This window comes from Chrysemys picta, unplaced genomic scaffold (genome assembly GCF_011386835.1).
Source record: "Chrysemys picta bellii isolate R12L10 unplaced genomic scaffold, ASM1138683v2 scaf313, whole genome shotgun sequence".
Taxonomy (NCBI): Eukaryota; Metazoa; Chordata; order Testudines; family Emydidae; genus Chrysemys; species Chrysemys picta.
The window spans coordinates 42139-60854 of NW_027053020.1; the positions used below are offsets into that span (position 1 = coordinate 42139).

The 18716-nt window shown below is 52.1% G+C and overlaps 1 protein-coding gene across 3 annotated transcripts; it reads left to right on the forward strand.

Moving 5' to 3' along the window:
* Nucleotides 1–1270: 1270 nt before the first annotated feature.
* LOC135978571 (uncharacterized) lies at nucleotides 1271–18716 on the forward strand. Of its 3 annotated transcripts, XR_010595969.1 has the most exons (3): nucleotides 1545–1920; nucleotides 4536–4697; nucleotides 18464–18716. XR_010595969.1 is itself a non-coding variant. In XM_065579458.1 (2 exons), exon 2 carries the CDS (start codon nucleotides 7025–7027, stop codon nucleotides 9416–9418), a length of 2394 nt encoding a protein of 797 aa, XP_065435530.1. In that variant the 5' UTR covers nucleotides 1271–1920; nucleotides 4536–7024; the 3' UTR covers nucleotides 9419–9560. The 3 variants fall into 3 exon arrangements, 2 of the variants coding, with proteins under 2 accessions (XP_065435530.1, XP_065435531.1); XM_065579458.1 differs by lacking the exon at nucleotides 18464–18716 and having other exon boundaries at nucleotides 1271–1920; nucleotides 4536–9560; XM_065579459.1 differs by lacking the exons at nucleotides 1545–1920; nucleotides 18464–18716 and adding an exon at nucleotides 2827–3312 and having other exon boundaries at nucleotides 4536–9560.

Sequence of the window (18716 nt, forward strand, 5' to 3'; positions counted from 1 at the left end):
TCAAAGTTTACAACTGAACATTGATTTAATACAGCTTTAAAACTTTACCAAGGACAAGATTCTGCTTGTAACCATCTTAATTTAAATGAAACAAGCACAGAAAGAGTTTTCTTACCTTTTCAAATCTTTTTTTAAACTTTCCCTCTTATTTTGAGTAGTTTATGTTTAACACAGTACTACTGTACTGTATTTGCTAGTCCTCCCGCCCTTTTTCTGTCGCTGCTGCTGCTTGATTGCATACTTCTGGTTCCAAATGCGGTGTGTGGTTGACTGATCAGTTTGGTGTTCATATGAGGGTCTACTGTAGATATAGGGCTAACAGCCCAATGTCGTCATAAGGGCTGGCTTCATGCAGATTGCTTGAGCCTTTCTCTGCTGAGGCTGGATAGTATAATAATATAGCTGAGTGCACTCCACAGCGCAGCTACCAGACCTGGAATCACTGAGAGCTGGGTTATGTAATAGAGCCTCAGAACTCAACCTTTATATTGTGGCTGAAGACAGTAGTGGCTGTGAGAGATGCTGTCCTGGGAACAGTACTAACTTCTGACTGCAAACCATGAGTGGAGGCCAGCAGGAGGAAAAGGAGGGAAGTGGTGTGCTAAAGGAATATTTGTTCATAGGACTGTCAGCTCTGCAGGTGGGGAAACTGAGGCAAAGGACATTGCCCAATGTACTGTGGAAGTGGGGGTTTTGCTTAGTATTCATTCACCATGCAGTTGATTTATTGTTTCCCATATGAATGCTGTCCCTTTTCTCTTATAAGTTTTCTTTGTTTCATACACAGTTACTTGTGACAGAAAATTTGCCTGTTAAGGGTGCCTAAGGAGGGGGATTTAGTTTTCCCCAGGCTTCTTGGTGGGAGCTTGAGCCAGTGTGTTTGTTAATTACAAGCGGAACCACTAGATATTTCAAGCAGGTCCTTGCTGCTACTGACAAGACCTCGCAGAAGGGGTCCCTTAGTGATTGGTCTCTATGGAGCGACCACAGTGAAGGGAGTATGTATGACTGTTTTCTATCGTTTAATTAAAACTAGAGCTTTCATTTGGGCCTAATTCTATTAAATAGATTGAATAATTATATAGTTAACTTTCCTTCTGCCACCAAAGCTCTCATCAAAGCCCTGGGGAGTCTGAAGTGCAAAAGTATCATGGGCCTGAATGCCCCGTGACTTCAAAGGTAGTTTTATGCTGAGGGCCTCTCACAGGCAAAAACGCAAAATTCCTGTCAAGTAGAATTATTTGTCTGGTTTTGTGTTTCTAGACAGAACTGTAAAAAGGGTGACTATTTACAGGACCAAATTGATTTGATTTATTTTTAAATTGCTACTTTGGCCTTTTTACAGAAATAGCAGCAAACTGCTCTTCTACAAACTCTTTGCTGCCACCGGGTGGTCACGGCGGCTCATTACAGCCATCTGGCGGGGGAAGCGCACGCGCAGTAGGTTCCGACAGCCCCTTCACAGGAGCAGCCCTGGCAAAACCCGGCGGCATCCCCTCCCCTTTTTCGAGCCAGAGGCATGTTGAGCTCCTATTGGTCCGGGCGGCGCAGGGGCGGGGCATAACACCCGTCCCGACCCCGGCCGCGCCCAGGCTAGGGTAAGGCGGGCTCGTGCTGGGCTTGCTACGCCCCGTTCGCAGCTAGGGGACAGGAGCGCTGGGAGGGGCCAGACCAATTGAGCCTCTCCCCCGAGTGGCCGAGCCCCAGGCTACCCGCCCTGTGAGGAGGCCCCGCCTCCCCAGCGGGTGCCTGGTCTCCGCAGCGTGGGGCTGGCGGGGCTCTGGCTGACCGGACACCTCTGTCTCCAGAGAGAGACGCGCTCTGCGCTGGAGGGACAGAGCCTGGCCACAGGGTCCCGGCCTGGGGCTCTGGCCTGAGGGAGCCGCTTTGGGCGTTTGAATTCGCCCTTCAGAGCACGAGGTGGGTGAGGTCACAGCTTGGATTGGACTAGGGTTACCATTCGTCCGGATTTACCCGGACATGTCCTGCTTTTTGTGGTAAAAATAGTGTCCGGGGGGGAATTTGTAAATCACTAAAAATGTCGGGGATTTCCCCCCCCATGCAGAGTGAGGCGCGGCTGGGAGGGCTGCAGGAAATTCAGCCGCTCGCATAGGGCTCTGGCTGCCAGAGCCCTTCCCCCGCAGCTTGCCGGGCTGGACTCCGGAGCAGCTGTAGAGCTCCTCCTCCCCGCCCCCCCCTCCCCCGCATTCTGAGCCAGCCGGGCTGCCGGGCCATTTGCATCGGGCCTCGGCAGCTCCTCCTCCCCTGCTGCCCAGTGCCCCGCTCCGGCAGCACTGGGTGGGGTGGGAGCGGGTTGTGTGTTGCGCTGGGGAGCGCAGCGACGTGTCCGGCTCCGCACAGAGCCCAACACCATGTTCTGAGCGGCAGGGTAAGGGGGCCAGGGGGCAGGAGAAGGGGCAGGGAGATTTTGGAGGGGGCAGTCAAGAGATGGGGAGGGATCGGGAGTTCGGGAGGGGGGCTTTTTGGGGGGGTGGAGAAGGTTTTGGGCAGTCAGGGTACAGGTAGGGGGTAGGGTCCTGGGGGGCAGTTAGGGTGGGGGGTCTTAGGAGGGGGCAGTTAGGGGACAAGGAGCAGGGAGGCTTAGGTAGGGGGTGGGGTTCTGGAGGGCAGTTAGGAGCAGGGGTCCCAGGAGGGGTTAGTCAGGGGACAAGGAGCGAGGGGGGGGGTTGGGAGTTCGGGAGGGGGCTGTCAGGGGGCAGGAGTGGGGAGAGGGATCGGAGCAGTCAATGGGACAGGGAGCAGAGGGGTTTAGATGGGTCGGGAGTTCTGGGGGGGCTGTCAGGGGGTGGGGAGGGGTTGTGTTGACTGCCCAGAACTGGGCCCGAGATGGCAAACAGGGGGTTCGTTGCCCGGTGTGCTTGGCACCAATAAAGACACCGAGGGGAGAAAGCAAGCCAAGTTTATTTCAGAGCTCTGAAATGGCACTAGGAGACCAGCATGTCTCAAATCCAGTGCAACAAATACAAACAAATTTTACCTTTTGTACTCTAAACTGTTTGCATACATCTCTTTGTCTGGCTGTTCCCCCTTACCCCTCCCTTCCAGACAACTGTTACAATAAACTCTACATAAGCTTGTGAGAAAACTTTCTCAGTCTTTGCGACCTTGGATTAGACGCCTGCAAACTAACTACCCCGCTTCTTATCTCTATTATTTCTGCTAGTGTGAGTGAAACTGCAGCCATCTGCTAAAAAGCTGACATTACATTTCTGCTTCAACCTACTTCAGAGCATGTAAGCAGTTAGCACAGAAGTAGGTGAGAGTTCCCAAGATGGAGTCACTGTGGTTCAGGTAGGCCCAGAGCAAAAGAGTTTCATTGACACTTTTGGCCTTCCGCTCTCCCGAGTTACCTGGTAGCTATACCTAGTGGACCCCAACAGTTGAATGGGGCGTGGGAGTCACAGGGGTCTGTCTGGGGGTGGGGGTGTGGATAAGGGTTGGGGCAATCAGGGTACAGGTAGGGGGTAGGGTCCTAGGGGGCCAGTTAGGATGGGGGGAGGTTCTCAGGAGGGGGCAGTCAGGGGAAAAGAGGCAGGGAGGCATAGGTAGGGGGTGGAGTCCTGGGGGGCAGTTAGGGGCAGGGGTCCCAGGAGGGGGCAGTCAGGGGACAAGGAACGGGGGGGAGGGTTGGGAGTTCTGAGGGGGATGGGAAGTGGGAGGGGCAAGGGCGGGGCTCCTCACGTCCTCTTTTTTGCTTGCTGAAATATGGTAACCCTAGATTGGACCAACTTCCCTGCGGGGAGGGGGGGGGCTTGCACAGCGCGCGGCACTTTTCTTCTGGCCGGGCGGCGTTCTCCTCTCGCTAGCTGCCGCCCGAACCTGCCAGGGGGCACAATGGAAAAGTTTGGCTGCCCTTTGAACTGCTCAAGTCTCGCAGGCTCCCCCACCCCCATCCCGAGTCTCCCCTCCTGAAAAGCAGCGGCCCCTCCCTGGAGCTCCCAGCTGTTGCTCCTACGGGGGGCGCGGCTCGGAGGCTCGGGCAGCTGCGATGCTGCAGAGAGGGGCTCAGAATTCGCTCTGTTTTCCTTCGGATGTGATGGCGAATAAGGAAATAAACCCTGTTATCTGATCACAGATCCTGGGTTGTCTGTAACCCTGGGACTGGCATAAGGAACCCAGGTAAACCTCAATCAGTCTAGGTACTTCTCTGGCCCCCATCACTGCAGTCTCCGTGCACCTCGTGCAATGCATGTGAAGTAGGGAAGTGTTCTTCTTAGTTGATAGGGGGTCTGGGAAATTCAGTGACTAGCCCAGGGTCACCTAGGGAACTTGGACCAGATTCTTAAATGTATTTAGGCACTTAACTCCCATTGAAATCAGTGGGAGTTAAGCATCTAAATAACTTTGAGGTCAAATCTGGGCCTTTGTGGTTGAGTTAGGAATAGAACCCATGACTTCCCAGGCTCAGTTCAGTATCCTACCTACTAGACCGTCCTTTTCTCCTACTTAAAATGAAGCCAGCAGTTACAGCAGGGCCCTCCCACTAACTTTTCTATATGTGCATATTTTTTCAGTCTCACATGGATCATGAGTATGATTGAAATCCCGAGTCTTCAGATCCACAGCCAAGACCTGTTCTGCTTAACAGTTCCTCCTTCTATTGGTGTTGTCCTGGAAATGAGCTGCTACGTCCCTGCTACCTCTATTTTACAGCTGTTGTGGCCTCCCAAGAGATGGTGAGGAAAGGGGAGGCGCCTGGGGCACTATTTAAGTTGGGTTTCTCCCTATGGCTGAGGTAATTCAGTCTTTGGCAGCAGGGGAGTAGAGGCAGGAGCTCTGAAAGATGGTGAGTCCCCACAGAGATGTGTGGAAAAGGGGAATATTCTGGCTGTAGTTGGTGGGATGTGTATATTGTTTGTTAAGCTCATGTGTGTCTGTCTCATTTATGGCTAATTTTACCCCTTCTTTTGGGTGATTTAAGTTTCCTTTTGGGGGGGGGGAGGGGCGGGCAGAGAGAAGTGTGCCAAGAATCAATGGTTAGTGCCAACATTGTATTTAGTAATAGCAGCAAAGAGTCCTGTGGCACCTTATAGACTAACAGACGTTTTGGAGCATGAGCTTTCGTGGGTGAATACCCACTTCTTCGGATGCCATTCACCCATGAAAGCTCATGCTCCAAAACGTCTGTTAGTCTGTAAGGTGCCACAGGACTCTTTGCTGCTTCTAACACGGCTACCCCTTTGATCATTGCATTTAGTGAGAGTCGCATTGGCAAAAGTAAACAAGAGTAAGGCCAGGTGTACACTACAGACTTATATCGGTACAACTGTGTCGCTCAGGGATGTGAACAATTCTGTGACAGTGTACTCCATAAGGCTTTATGGGGAGGGGGTGCTTATAAATGTATGTATGACATAACTGGAATATGTTTTGTGCTGCCTGTGCCATGTAACATATCTCTGTAAAGGTTATGATCTACTATATCTATTCATCCTATTTGCACATATATATCATTTTCTACTCGAGGTTAAGAATATGGGCTGTATGCTGGCCTGATTTCTAAGTAAGCTTTGTGAGGCATTTGGTCAGCTTCTTTAGGAAGGAATTCACCAGGTTAAGTACCTGATCAGGAGACACTTGGGGAACAATGCATCTTGGAATGCTCCAATCCACATGAGAAGTCTTCCTGGAGACATGCAAGATGCCATGTGGACAATGGCGTCAGCCTGCAAAGACTGAGTCATGCAGGGGCATGTGACTTGCCCAGGTGTCTCCAAAACTCCATCTTAGAGATGGACTTTGCAGAGGAGGGAGGAGGGGGGTCTCCACCCACAAGAGAGAGTCTATTTAAACCCAGGGGAGACCCCTCCATTTTGTCTTCAGCTGGCTAAAGAAGGAGCCTCTCCACTCCCCCCCCCCCCCCCCAGGATACTTGAAGGAGACTGAAACAAAGGACAGTAACTGCAGGGGGTGTGAGTGATTGCTGGACCCAGGCTAAAAGGAGATTAGCCTGTAAAAGGGAGCACTCTGGAACTGGTGAGGCAATTATCTGTATTCAGTTTGATTAGGGCATAGATTCGCGCATTTTATTTTATTTTGCTTGGTGACTTACTTTGTTCTGTCTGTTACTACTTTGAACCACTTAAATCCTACTGTCTGTATTTAATAAAATCACTTTTTATTTAGTAATTTACTCGGAGTATGTATTAATACCTGAGGGAGCAAACAACTGTGCATATCTCTCTATCAGTGTTATAGAGGGCGAACAATTTATGAGTTTGCCCTGCATAAGCTTTATGCAGGGTAAAACGGATTTACCTGGGTTTAGACCCCATTGGGAGTTGGGCATCTGAGTGCTAAAGACAAGCACACTACTGTGAGCTGTTTTCAGGTAAACTTGCAGCTTTGGGACAAGTGATTCAGACCCTGGATCTGTGTCTGGAGCCAAACGGGAGTGTCTGGCTCAGCAAGACAGGGTGCTGGAGTCCTGAGCTGGCAGGGAAAACAGGAGCAGGGGTAGTCTTTGCACATCGGGTGGCAGCTCCCAAGGGGGTTTCTGTGATCCAACCCGTCACAGTGGCGTAGTCGAGCAGGATCTGTGCACAGCTGATTGCTTTGAGATACTGGTAGTGATTTTAAGTGAGTTTTAAGTGTGGTGGCTGGAGAACAGACAAAGTGGTTCTTCTTCGAGATGTGTTGTTCACGTCCATTACACATTAGGTGTACGCGCGCCGCGTGCACGGACGTCGGAAACTTTTTCCCTTAGCGGCTCCCGTCGGGCCGGCGGGGCCCCCACCTTCCCGCCAGAGCGGCGCCCCGCTCCAGGGTATATATATCCCTGCCGACCCGACCCCTCCAGTTCCTTCTTACCGTCCGTGGCGGCGTTGGAACAACTCTGTCTCTCGTCTGAGAGTGTCCCTTAGCAATAGTCATTAGAGTTATCTAGCAGTTATCAGTTAGTTGTAAGATAGTGTTTACTCAGTAGTTAACGGCTCATTAGAGTACTTAAAGCTCCTGCTGGGGTTGTTTGTTCAGCCCCGGCACCGGCCCCGGGCGGCGGGGTATGCCACACGCCCAGGGTTTTAAGGCCTGTGCCACGTGCCGCAGGCCTATGCCATTGAGCGACCCCCACGCTTCGTGTCTGCGTTGCCTGGGGGAAGCTCACCAGAAAGAGCGCTGCAAGATCTGCAAGGCCTTTAAGCCCAGAACTAAAAAAGAGAGGGACTTTCGCCTTAAGCAGCTGCTCATGGAGACGGCGTTACAGCCCTCCACTTCGACGGCACCGTCTGCCTCCGTGCGGAGCGCCCCGGTTTCGGTGCGGGAACCGGCGCCGGCGGGTCACTCGAAGACCGCGGCACCGACCCAGCGGGGAAGTGCACGACGCCGATCGTCTTCGCCGGCGAAAGTGAAGGGCCAACCTAAGGCCCGCGGTCGCTCCCCGCATAAGAAGGCGGCACCGGTAAAGACCTCGAGTGCCCCTAAGGCCGACACGGCCTCATCAAGGACCCCGGTAGTGGCTCCGGCGCCGAAGGGCCCGTCAAGCCCCGGGATGAGCGCGTCGAGCGACGATGAAGGGCTGGAGGAACTTGTGGAACAGCCCTCCACTCCGGACACGTTTGTGGCAGCTAAGGACCTCATCGCCTTGTCCGTTGAGGCCCCAGTACGCGCTGAAGGTGCCCCGCCTATGCTGCCGCGCAGAGGCAAGCCGGCGATGGTGCGCCCATCACGGTCGCCGTCTCGGCACCGTTCCAGGGACTGGTCCCGGTCGAGCTCCGCCTCGGTGGACTCCCGGTTGCCCCCGGCGCAAGAAGCACCGCAGCAGTCGGGCTTCAGCAAACGATCGGCACCGACTCAGCAACCGAGCACGAGTCGGCACCGCGAAGCATTGGCGGCTCGTTACCCAAGGCCGACCAGCCATAGCCGTTCCCGGTCCCGTGATCACCGGTACCGTTCCAGGTCCAGGTCGACGAGGCGCCATTCCAGGTCCTGGTCGCGAAGGCGCTACTCTCCAAGATCGGACCGGCACCGTCCTACGGCTCCACCGTGGCCTTCCAGGTCACCGTCCGTGGTCTCGGGGACTGACTCAGACCGATACGGCGGGGTTGCCCGTAGGTCACAGACCAGCAGGGACTACGGACAGTCACAATGGGGCCAGCCGAGCCAATGGCCATTCTGGACACTCTGGGCCTACCACCAACAAGGGCCCCCATCGAGGGCCTCGAGATCCGGGCCATCCCGGTACCGATCCCGCTCCCCGCGGCACCGTCCGCCATCGTATAGGGAGGCAACGGTCTCTAGACCACCGGAGCGGGAAGGAGTGGACTCGGCACCGAGTACGGTACCGTCCCAATCCCACGCGGCGGGTCAGGCCGCAGAGGAGCAATTGGCTGAGCCCGGATTGCAGGATAATGAGGATGGGCAGAAGGCCCCGACCTCTTCCTCCTCGCCAGATGAGGCGGTTGCGGGCACATTGGTGTCCGGCCCTCCCCCGATTGACCATCAGGCACATCAAGACCTGCTTCGCCGGGTAGCCCTCAATCTGGGTTTGCAGGCGGAGGAGACCGTAGAGCAGGACGACCCCATGGTCGATATCCTGAGCCCAGAGGGCCCCTCCAGAGTCGCTCTCCCGATTATACGGACAGTACAGTCCAACTATAAGACGGTGTGGCAAACACCGGCCTCCAGTGCACCAACTGCAAAAGGCGTGGAGAGAAAATACTTCGCCCCATCTAGAGGGTTTGACTTCCTCTTTCTACATCCGTCCCCCTGTTCGCTGGTGGTCTCGGCGGTAAACGAGAAAGAGCGGCATGGCCAGCAAGCTCCTGCCCCCAAGGGCAAGGAAGCTAAGAGATTGGACTTATTCGGGAGGAAAGTCTATTCATCGGGAGGCCTTCAACTGAGGATCGCCAATCAGCAGGCGATTCTAAACAGGCACAGTTTTAACTCCTGGGCATCAGTCGCCAAGTTTAAGGACTCCCTCCCACCTGACGCTCATCAGGAGTTCACGGCCCTGGTGGATGAGGGAATGGCAGTGGCCAAGACCTCTTTACAGGCCGCTCTAGACTCAGCCGACGCTGCGGCTAGAACAATTGCGTCGGGAGTCGTGATGAGGCGTTCGGCGTGGTTGCAGGCTTCAGGTCTCCCGCCGGAGGTACAGACCACGCTGCAGGACCTCCCGTTTGAAGGTTCGGGCTTGTTTTCCGACCAGACGGACGCCAGGCTGCATAGCCTTAAGGACTCACGAGCGACCCTTAAGTCGTTGGGTATGCACACGCCGGTGACGCAGCGTAAGCCCTTCAAGCCCCAGCCGCCGCAAAGGCATTACCACCCTCGGCCCCGACACGAGCCTTACCGCCGTCGAGGCAGGGATAACAGGCGGAGACGAAACAATACGCCTAACCAGGGCCAGAATCATGGCCAGGGCAAGCCACAGCCGGGAAATAAACCAGGCTTTTGAAGCTACGCCCGAGGACAGCGTACCACTTCATATTCCGGATCCTCCTTTGGGTTTCAAGGACCGTCTGTCCCGTTTCTACCGGGCCTGGTCGCGCATAACATCGGACCGCTGGGTCCTGCGCACAGTGAAGGCGGGCTATACCCTCCAGTTTTCCTCGCCCCCTCCCTGCCATCCCCCTTCCCCGTCCCTCTTCAGGGACCCTTCTCACGAGCAACTCCTCATACAGGAGGTACAGACCCTTCTCGCTGCAGGAGCAGTAGAAGAGGTCCCTCTGGACCTAAGGGGAAAAGGATTCTATTCCAGATACTTCCTGATTCCCAAGGCAAAAGGGGGCCTCCGTCCTATCTTGGACCTGCGCGATCTAAACAGGTTCCTGATCAAAGCGCGCTTCCGTATGGTCTCCCTTGGAACTATTATTCCATCCCTGGATCCGGGGGATTGGTATGCTGCCCTCGATATGAAAGATGCCTATTTTCACATCGCAATCAATCTGGCCCACAGGCGTTTTCTGCACTTCGTCGTCGGCCAGCGCCATTTCCAATTTACGGTCCTTCCCTTCGGCCTGGCGTCAGCACCACGAGTGTTTACGAAGTGCATGTCCGTGGTAGCAGCCTTCCTTCGAAAAAGAAGGATGCGTGTGTTCCCGTACCTGGACGATTGGCTACTCGCGGGCAGGTCGGAGGCCGAAGTCCGATCTCACGTAACGCTGGCCTTGCAGACGTTCGACAAGCTCGGCCTCCGGGTCAATGTGCCGAAATCCACGTTAGTCCCCACACAGAGGCTGGACTTCATAGGTGCTACCCTGGACTCGGTAACCGCGCAAGCGAGTTTACCAGAGGCACGGTTCATGTCAATTCACGGGGCCGTAAGCTCGGTCCAAAAATTTCCCACGACAATGGCAAGGTGTTGCATGCAGCTTCTGGGGCATATGGGAGCTTGCACACACGTGGTCAGACATGCCTGGCTGAGGCTCCGGCCTTTACAGTTGTGGTTCGCCCACACGCATCGCCCCAACAGAGACCCATTGGATCAAGTAGTCACGATCCCGAACCAGGTACTCAGCTCGCTACGCTGGTGGCTCGATCGCCAGCAGGTATGCGAGGGGATCCCCTTTGCTGCCCCACAACCCACTCTGACGTTAGTGACAGATGCATCAGACATGGGTTGGGGGGCGCACCTGGGGGAACTGCGGACCCAAGGGCTGTGGTCCAGAGAGGACAAGCTGCTTCACTTCAATCTGAAGGAGCTAAGAGCGGTTCGCCTCGCCTGCCAGACCTTCCATGCCTTCCTAAAAGGTCACAGCGTGGCAGTCCTGACGGCCAACACTACCGCCATGTTCTATATAAACAAGCAGGGCGGGTCCCGGTCTTCTCCCCTCTGTCACGAAGCACTCCAATTATGGAACTTCTGTATAGCCCATGCGATACACCTCATCGTGACGTATCTTCCGGGAATTCAAAACGGCTTAGCGGACCGCCTCAGCCGATCCTACCGAATGCACGAATGGACGTTGAGAGGAGACGTCCTGCATTCGATCTTCCGGAGGTGGGGTTTTCCCCGGGTGGATCTATTCGCCACCAGGGACAACAGCCAATGCCCTCAGTTCTGCTCGTTCCAGAACCTCAGCCGGGGATCATTAGCGGATGCTTTCATGATCCCATGGGGAGGGAGCCTAAAATATGCCTTCCCTCCATTTCCACTTATACACAAGGTTCTTCTCAAGACCCGCAGGGACAGGGCAACGATCATACTTATTGCCCCGGCCTGGCCTCGCCAGCATTGGTTCACGTCCCTGCTGGAACTGTCCATGACCGATCCAATCACCCTTCCCCTCCATCGCGACCTAGTCACACAAGACAAAGGTCGCCTACTCCACCCGAACCTGTCTTCGCTTCATCTCACGGCATGGTATCTCTCTGGCTGAACGATGCAGAACACAGGTGCTCTCACCAGGTTCAGCAAATCCTCCTTAATAGTAGGAACCCCTCCACAAGGGCAACATACCTGGCGAAGTGGAAAAGGTTCTCCCACTGGTGTGAGCCTCAACGCATACAACCTTTACAGGCCTCAGTTCCGTCCATCTTGGACTATTTACTGCACCTCAAGAATCAAGGGCTTGCGCCCGCCTCAATTAGAGTTCACTTAGCCGCTATTTCGGCTTTCCATCCGGGAGAGTTGGGAGTGTCAGTATTCTCCAACCCCACAGTGGCCCGATTCCTCAAGGGGCTGGAAAGAGTGTTTCCCTACTCACGCCCGCCGGTTCCGACGTGGTCTCTGAACCTAGTCCTAAATAGACTCATGAGTCCTCCCTTTGAGCCCCTGGCCACTTGCTCCCTCACGCACCTCTCGTGGAAGGTGGCGTTTCTCGTGGCCATCACGTCGGCCAGAAGGGTATCGGAATTGAGGGCCCTCTCTTCGGAACCACCCTATACGGTGTTCCATAAAGATAAGGTGCAACTTAGGCCGCACCCCAAATTCCTCCCAAAGGTGGTATCACAGTTTCACATGGGGCAAGACATTTGCCTACCGGTGTTTTTTCCTAAACCCCATACGGACCCTCACCACCGCAGCCTACATACCCTGGATGTCCGAAGGGCGTTGGCATTTTACCTGGAGCGGACCAGGTCGTTCCGCAGAACACCCCAGCTGTTCATTGTGATTGCGGAACGTATGAAAGGCTTGCCTATCTCGACACAGCGCTTGTCGGCATGGATTGTGCATTGTATACGGACTTGTTATGAGCTCGCCAATGTTCCGGCCCCGGAGATCTGGGCCCATTCGACTAGAGCCCAAGCGTCCTCAGTGGCCTACTTGGCGCAGGTCCCTATCCAGGAGATCTGTAAGGCAGCCACCTGGTCGTCCATACATACGTTCACAGCCCACTACGCGATCCATCATCAGACCAGAGAGGACGCGATGGTCGGTCGGGCTGTGTTACAGTCAGTTGTACCTTGACTCCTACCCACCTCCAATGGTAAGCTTGGGAATCACCTAATGTGTAATGGACGTGAACAATCACTCGAAGAAGAAAGAACGGTTACTTACCTTCTGTAACTGTTGTTCTTCGAGATGTGTTGTTCACGTCCATTACACTTCCCACCCTCCTTCCCCTCTGTCGGAGTCTCCGGCAAAAAGGAACCGGAGGGGTCGGGTCGGCAGGGATATATATACCCTGGAGCGGGGCGCCGCTCTGGCGGGAAGGTGGGGGCCCCGCCGGCCCGACGGGAGCCGCTAAGGGAAAAAGTTTCCGACGTCCGTGCACGCGGCGCGCGTACACCTAATGTGTAATGGACGTGAACAACACATCTCGAAGAACAACAGTTACAGAAGGTAAGTAACCGTTCTTTACTGGTTTGTTATTTTCTGTTTGCTTATTTCGGGAAAGGGAAGTAGGGACAGAAAAGGAAGCAAAATAAGTAAGAATGAAGATCAAAAGAAGCTAAAACTACACAAGTTTCAAATTGCCCAGAAAGACTGAACAATGGGCACTGGGAATGTCTCTGTTAACTAAGAAGCCCCTGAGCTGAGTGCATCTCAGTTTCAGTGAACTGCAGATGGGTGTGGCCCAACCTCCGTCTGTGCTGAAGCTGACTGGGATGTCTAATTTAGCAAGACAGGAGTGGAGGGGTGCCTGTTCTGGCAGGAGGGTGTTCTCTGTGGTATCCCAGCTCATTAAGTGATGGTCTCAAGGGAAGACAAATGGAAATTGATGTACAATTCGCCTGGGAAAAGGCTGACCTGGAAAAAGGAAAGGCTGCCCATCAGCCTGGACTTCAGAGACAAAGCAAGTAAAACACAGAAGCATGACCTGGCTGTAATGGAGTGAAAGAGGTGCACAGAGACATGTATCCTGGTGACTGCTGCGATGGGAACAAACCCCAAGGACTCTAGCTGGAAGCAAACCCAACCTGAGTGAAAGGGGGGGGATTTGGCTGGCCAGCGAAAGGTCCCTCATAGCTGGTAGCTGTGAGCCTACAGCTGGATCAGGGTCTCTTTCCCTTTTGGGGGACACAGGAGTGTCTGCCCCATAGGGGAGCCCAAAAACGAATTTTACGTATACTGCCTCCACCATGGTCAGTGTCCAAGTCTCTGGCAGTAAGTTCAGGAGGAGGGTGTGACGTTGTGCAGTCTATATGGTTTTATAAAAACTTGATAATAAGTCAATATAATGTAACTGAGATAGTTTTAGAGAAAATACGGTAATAAGTGAATGTAAGTAACTGGGATATGCCTCATGCAAAAGGTCTCTTGTAAGATATCATTACAAAGCTTATAATCTACTGAGTATGATCATCTGATTTGTATAAATGTACCACTCTTGTATCTAAAACTAGAAATATAAAATGTAACTCTGAGGGCCTATTGTAATTGTGTAAAGTGTGGACCATTAATGATGGTTTGGAATCTTGATGACTCCCATTGTCTGCAGATGGCTGTATTTACCTATGAGTCTTCCTGTATATGTGTGTGCTGGCAAGTGAGTAATGAAGTCTTGCAGTGACATGTGATCATGTCACCTGAACTGGAATCCATCTTTAACCTGGTGCTTTTCCAGTGAGGGGGGGTGGAAACCCAGAGAGACAAAGAGTTCCCGCCTGATGCAAAAGATATAAAGGGGGGAAGAGAACAGAGAGAGAGAGAGGAGCCATCATGAAGAATCCCCTAGCTACCACCTGAGCTGCAACAAGAGCTGTACCAGGGGAAAGAATTGTGCCCAGGCCTGGAAGGTGTCCAGTCTGAGAAAAACTTACTGAAGCATCTCTGAGGGTGAGATTATCTGTATTTAGTTTGATTAGGCATAGATTTGCGCATTTTATTTTATTTTGCTTGGTGACTTACTTTGTTCTGTCTGTTACTACTTTGAACCACTTAAATCCTACTGTCTGTATTTAATAAAATCACTTTTTATTTAGTAATTTACTCAGAGTATGTATTAATACCTGGGGGAGCAAACAACTGTGCATATCTCTCTATCAGTGTTATAGAGGGCGAACAATTTATGAGTTTGCCCCGCATAAGCTTTATACAGGGTAAAACGGATTTATCTGGGTTTAGACCCCATTGGGAGTTGGGCATCTGAGTGCTAAAGACAAGCACACTACTATGAGCTGTTTTCAGGTAAACTTGCAGCTTTGGGACAAGTGATTCAGACCCTGGATCTGTGTTGGAGCCAGACTGGAGTGTCTGGCTCAGCAAGACAGGGTGCTGGAGTCCTGAGCTGGCAGGGAAAACAGAAGCAGGGGTAGTCTTTGCACATCAGGTGGCAGCTCCCAAGGGGGTTTCTGTGATCCAACCCGTCACAAATTCTACCCCCATGGAGCCGCAGCAGCTCCTGCACACACAGCGCTGTTTACACAGGCGCTTTTCATAGAAGCGGAGCGGCGGCGGTGCGGTCAGGGGAGCAGGCGGAGGCGAGCTGGGGCGGCGAGGGCACTTTTTCCCCATGGCCCGGAGTCGGCATCTATGATGGCCGGCGCCAGAATGCCGCCCCAAGCACCTGCTTGTTTTGCTGGTGCCTGGAGCTGGCCCTGGGAGAGGGGATGGGAGCCAGACCAGATCAGTAGAACAGGTCAGCCACCGACTCACCACTCACCTCCTCCCCCCCTCCCCCCTTCGGCTCACCTACTCACCCCCTGCCACTGCCCGCCCACTCGCCTCCTCAGCCCTCCACCCGCCCGGCTCACCTACTCATTCCCTGCCACTGCCCGCCTGCTTGCCTCCTCAGCCCCCGTGCCTCACCCACCGCTTGCCTACTCACCCCCCTCCCCGCCCACGGGCCGCACAGTGAGCCCATCTACTCAACCCCCGTGGGCCGCACAGTGGGCCCCCGCGGGCCACATGTTGTGCAGGCCTGGTATAGAGCCAATATTCATAACTTCAACTACAAAATTGATACACACATATAGACAGCATAATCATAACCAGTAAACCATAACCTTGTCTTAGACACCCCATTTGACCCCCTTTATACAAGATTTGGGTGCCACTACCGGACCTTGGTTGCAACAATGATCTATATGGTCCCAGATTATATCAATAACTTCACACCCCCAATGCAAAATTGATGCAGGAAGGGATGACACAAACATCACTGATTGCATCCCAAGAGCTCCCCATCCTTGGGTCTGTCTCACTACAGCTAGTATTGGGTTAGAAGCCATACCAGTGTATAACAGAAATGGTTTATCAAAAACTCATGTTTAATAACATGATTGAATGTCTTTACAAACTCAAGGTAAAACTTGGTTAGAACAATAGTGGATTGGATCTGCTCTTGCAGCATGGTACCTGTTTATGTCTTGTGTGAACTTGCCAAGAGCTAAAGAAAACAGCTACTTTGTCCATACAAGCTCTGGCAAATGTTTGGAACCCAGTCAACATCAAGTCAATGTAGACGTCAAGGTTGCTCATAGTACAGGAATCTTGGCATTTAGCCATGAAAGCAATATGGTAGTGTGCCTCAGTTTCCCTTTTTTTATACAGCACATTAGGTCTGGAATGTCTTTTCCCCGTGAAAAGTTCCAATACTGTTTACAGGCATTAACTGTGAAACATCAGTATAACAAGGCCTTTTAACATAGTCTGTTCTCATGTATTCCTTTTAACATGTTCAAGGGATGTTCCAAAAGATTAGGCACATTGTACATTTGTACAGTTTGTGGTAATAGCAACACATTAGTTACAAAAATTACCATTAGCAATAACAACAAATTCATTGCAAGTGTCCATCTACAGTCATGTTTGTCATGCCACACCTTTGGCTCAATACCATTGGAGTTTGGGCATTTTAGGGTTAACCTGTGGCTTCCCTTTGCAAAATTCAGTTTTCCCTTTTCTCCGTGTTCTGCAGGATCAAACCCTGATTTCTCTTGCTTAACAGATGGTTGTTAATAAACCATAAACCCAGTATCTTTATTCAGTCCAGGATTTTTAGTGTCTAGCAAAGTTATGAATTTAAACTCCCAAGCCCGTCTTTTTGAAAATGTTGTGCAGGTTTCCTTTGAGGACAAGGGCTGACGGATCACATACAAGAGTGAAGTGTGAAGGTAAGTGGGGTGATCCGTGGGTTTCCTCTGTATAGTTGTCTGTAGGGTTCCAAGCATTGGCAAACACTGTCCCCTGCGTGTACTTGGTGGTTCAAAGGGGAGTGGGTGGGGTGGCACCCAGTGGGTTTTGGAGTTCAGAGAATATCAGGTGTGCGAGGCTCTTGGCACCTTGCAGGATCAAGGCCTTTGAGTGTATTTATTATATAAGGAGGGTGTGTATAAATATGTTGTTGTTGGTCAGAGGGACATTTTTGCAGGTAATAAAATGGAACACTTCTGTGTAGACCTGAGTAGACCTTATTCCACAGTTGCCCATTCTGGGGCTTCTCCCACCTTTCTGTCAAACAGCTGGTACTGGCCACAGTTGGAGACGGGGATAGTGGAATTGCAGGAAACTCCTTTTTATTGTGTTTATGTAAAGTCAAAGAAGCAGCTTGGAGGAAAGGGACCCGAGAGCCCCCTGTGGCTAATCAGCTGCAGAGAAGCCAGAGGACAGACTGGTTTCACTTCTCAGACATTAGCAGGTAGCAAGGAATGCTTGAAAGCCGCTCAACTGCATGCAGAGCTCCATAAAGACTCTTTTTTAGTTGTTCTCTGAACCTAAGTGGGAGAGGGACCACGTGTTTGGGTTTCAAAGGGTTTGTTATGTTTAGGGGACAACTGAACTATTTAGTTCTTGGGTAAAAGACCAGTGACTGGTGGGTGCAGGTGCCCTGCATAACTATACAATAACATCACCACAGTATTTGCCCCCCTACCAGTGCAGAGGGTGTTACTTACCTAATGTTTCTAACCTGGTTAGTCTGATATCTAGTTTTCTGTCCCCCTGCCCCTCTCAAAGGAGCGGCGGGGGGAACAGACTAAGCTCTGTGGTGCAAAGGCTGCTTCTCAAGCTATGTCTATGCTGTGCCTGACGCAATGGATCCGTAACCTCAACTGGGTTCCTAGGTGCTACTGTGCTATTATTAATAATAATAATAAAGACTCCAACCCCCCAACTCTGCTCTTCTACCTCTTTCCTGCCCTTTGTCTTTGTTGTAGAACTTGAATCCTTGGTGCCACAGAAACAACAAAGAGTCTGGTGGCACCTTAAAGACTAACAGATTTATTTGGGCATAAGCTTTCGTGAGTAAAAACCTCACTTCTTCGGATGCATAGAGTGAAAGCTTTCACTCTATGCATCCGAAGAAGTGAGGTTTTTACTCACGAAAGCTTATGCCCAAATAAATCTGTTAGTCTTTAAGGTGCCACCAGACTCTTTGTTGTTTTTGTAGATACAGACTAACACGGCTACCCCCTGATACTTGGTGCCACAGAGCTCCTTGTCCCCCACTGACTCTGGGAGGGGAAGATGCAGAAATCTAAAATTAACATCACGTGCGTGGAGGGGATGGAGCAAGCTCCTGTTCCATCTCCTGTTCGTACAAAACCCTCCATTCTCACTGGCAAAGCAGAGCTCAGTACAACCAGAAAGGTGCATGTTTTGCACAATGGCATATGTTCTAGTTGTTTGTTCCTATCTCCTGAATCTACCACCATGTGACTTTCTGGAGCATGCATGAGAACATCCCCATAACAGAAAAGAGAAGTCAGGTTCAGTTTCCACTGCCCTATCGGGCGATGTGCTGGAGAGCTGCTTATCCCTGTTCCCGTGCTGCATGCGAGCTGAATATAAATCTGTCTCTGAGGAGATTAGAATCCAAAGAGTTTCTGAGGGGCAGGTCTGCTCTAGCTGTGTGGAGAAGAGACAGAATCTGTTAAGACTCTGGGGGGTTCCCAGTTTGATATTTAATTATCGAAAATGTGCCATTTATTGGGGAGGGGGTGTCATCTCAGAGGTTCCTTTGCCTTTCTCTTCCTTTCCCTCCCTCCCTCCCAAGACTAGGTAAAGCTGCAGCAACGGATTCCTAGAGTTTAAGGGCAGCAGGGACAATGGGATCATTTGATCTGACTGCCTGTGTAACACAGGCCATAGAATTTCATCCATTTGCCCCTGTAGGGAGCCAACTAACGTGTTGGAGTACGGTGGCATGCAGGCTTGGAGTCTGGCGAGACGGAGAATACAACGCTGCCCTCAGCCGTTTCTTCCAACGGGGCACCAATGAACATGCCAAAGCTATCAACTCTGTCAGGTGGGATCCCTGCAGATTTAGGTGCTTGTCTACATGGGAATAGTTCCTGCCATGGCTATAGTGGAATAGCTTTGGAAGCAGAGCAGTAATTTTGGGGAATAAAGTTGCTTTTATTTGGAA

Bases quoted from the DNA above. Each gene is read 5' to 3' on its own strand.
- LOC135978571 (XM_065579458.1), top strand. From the start codon at position 7,025: ATGCCACACGCCCAGGGTTTTAAGGCCTGTGCCACGTGCCGCAGGCCT.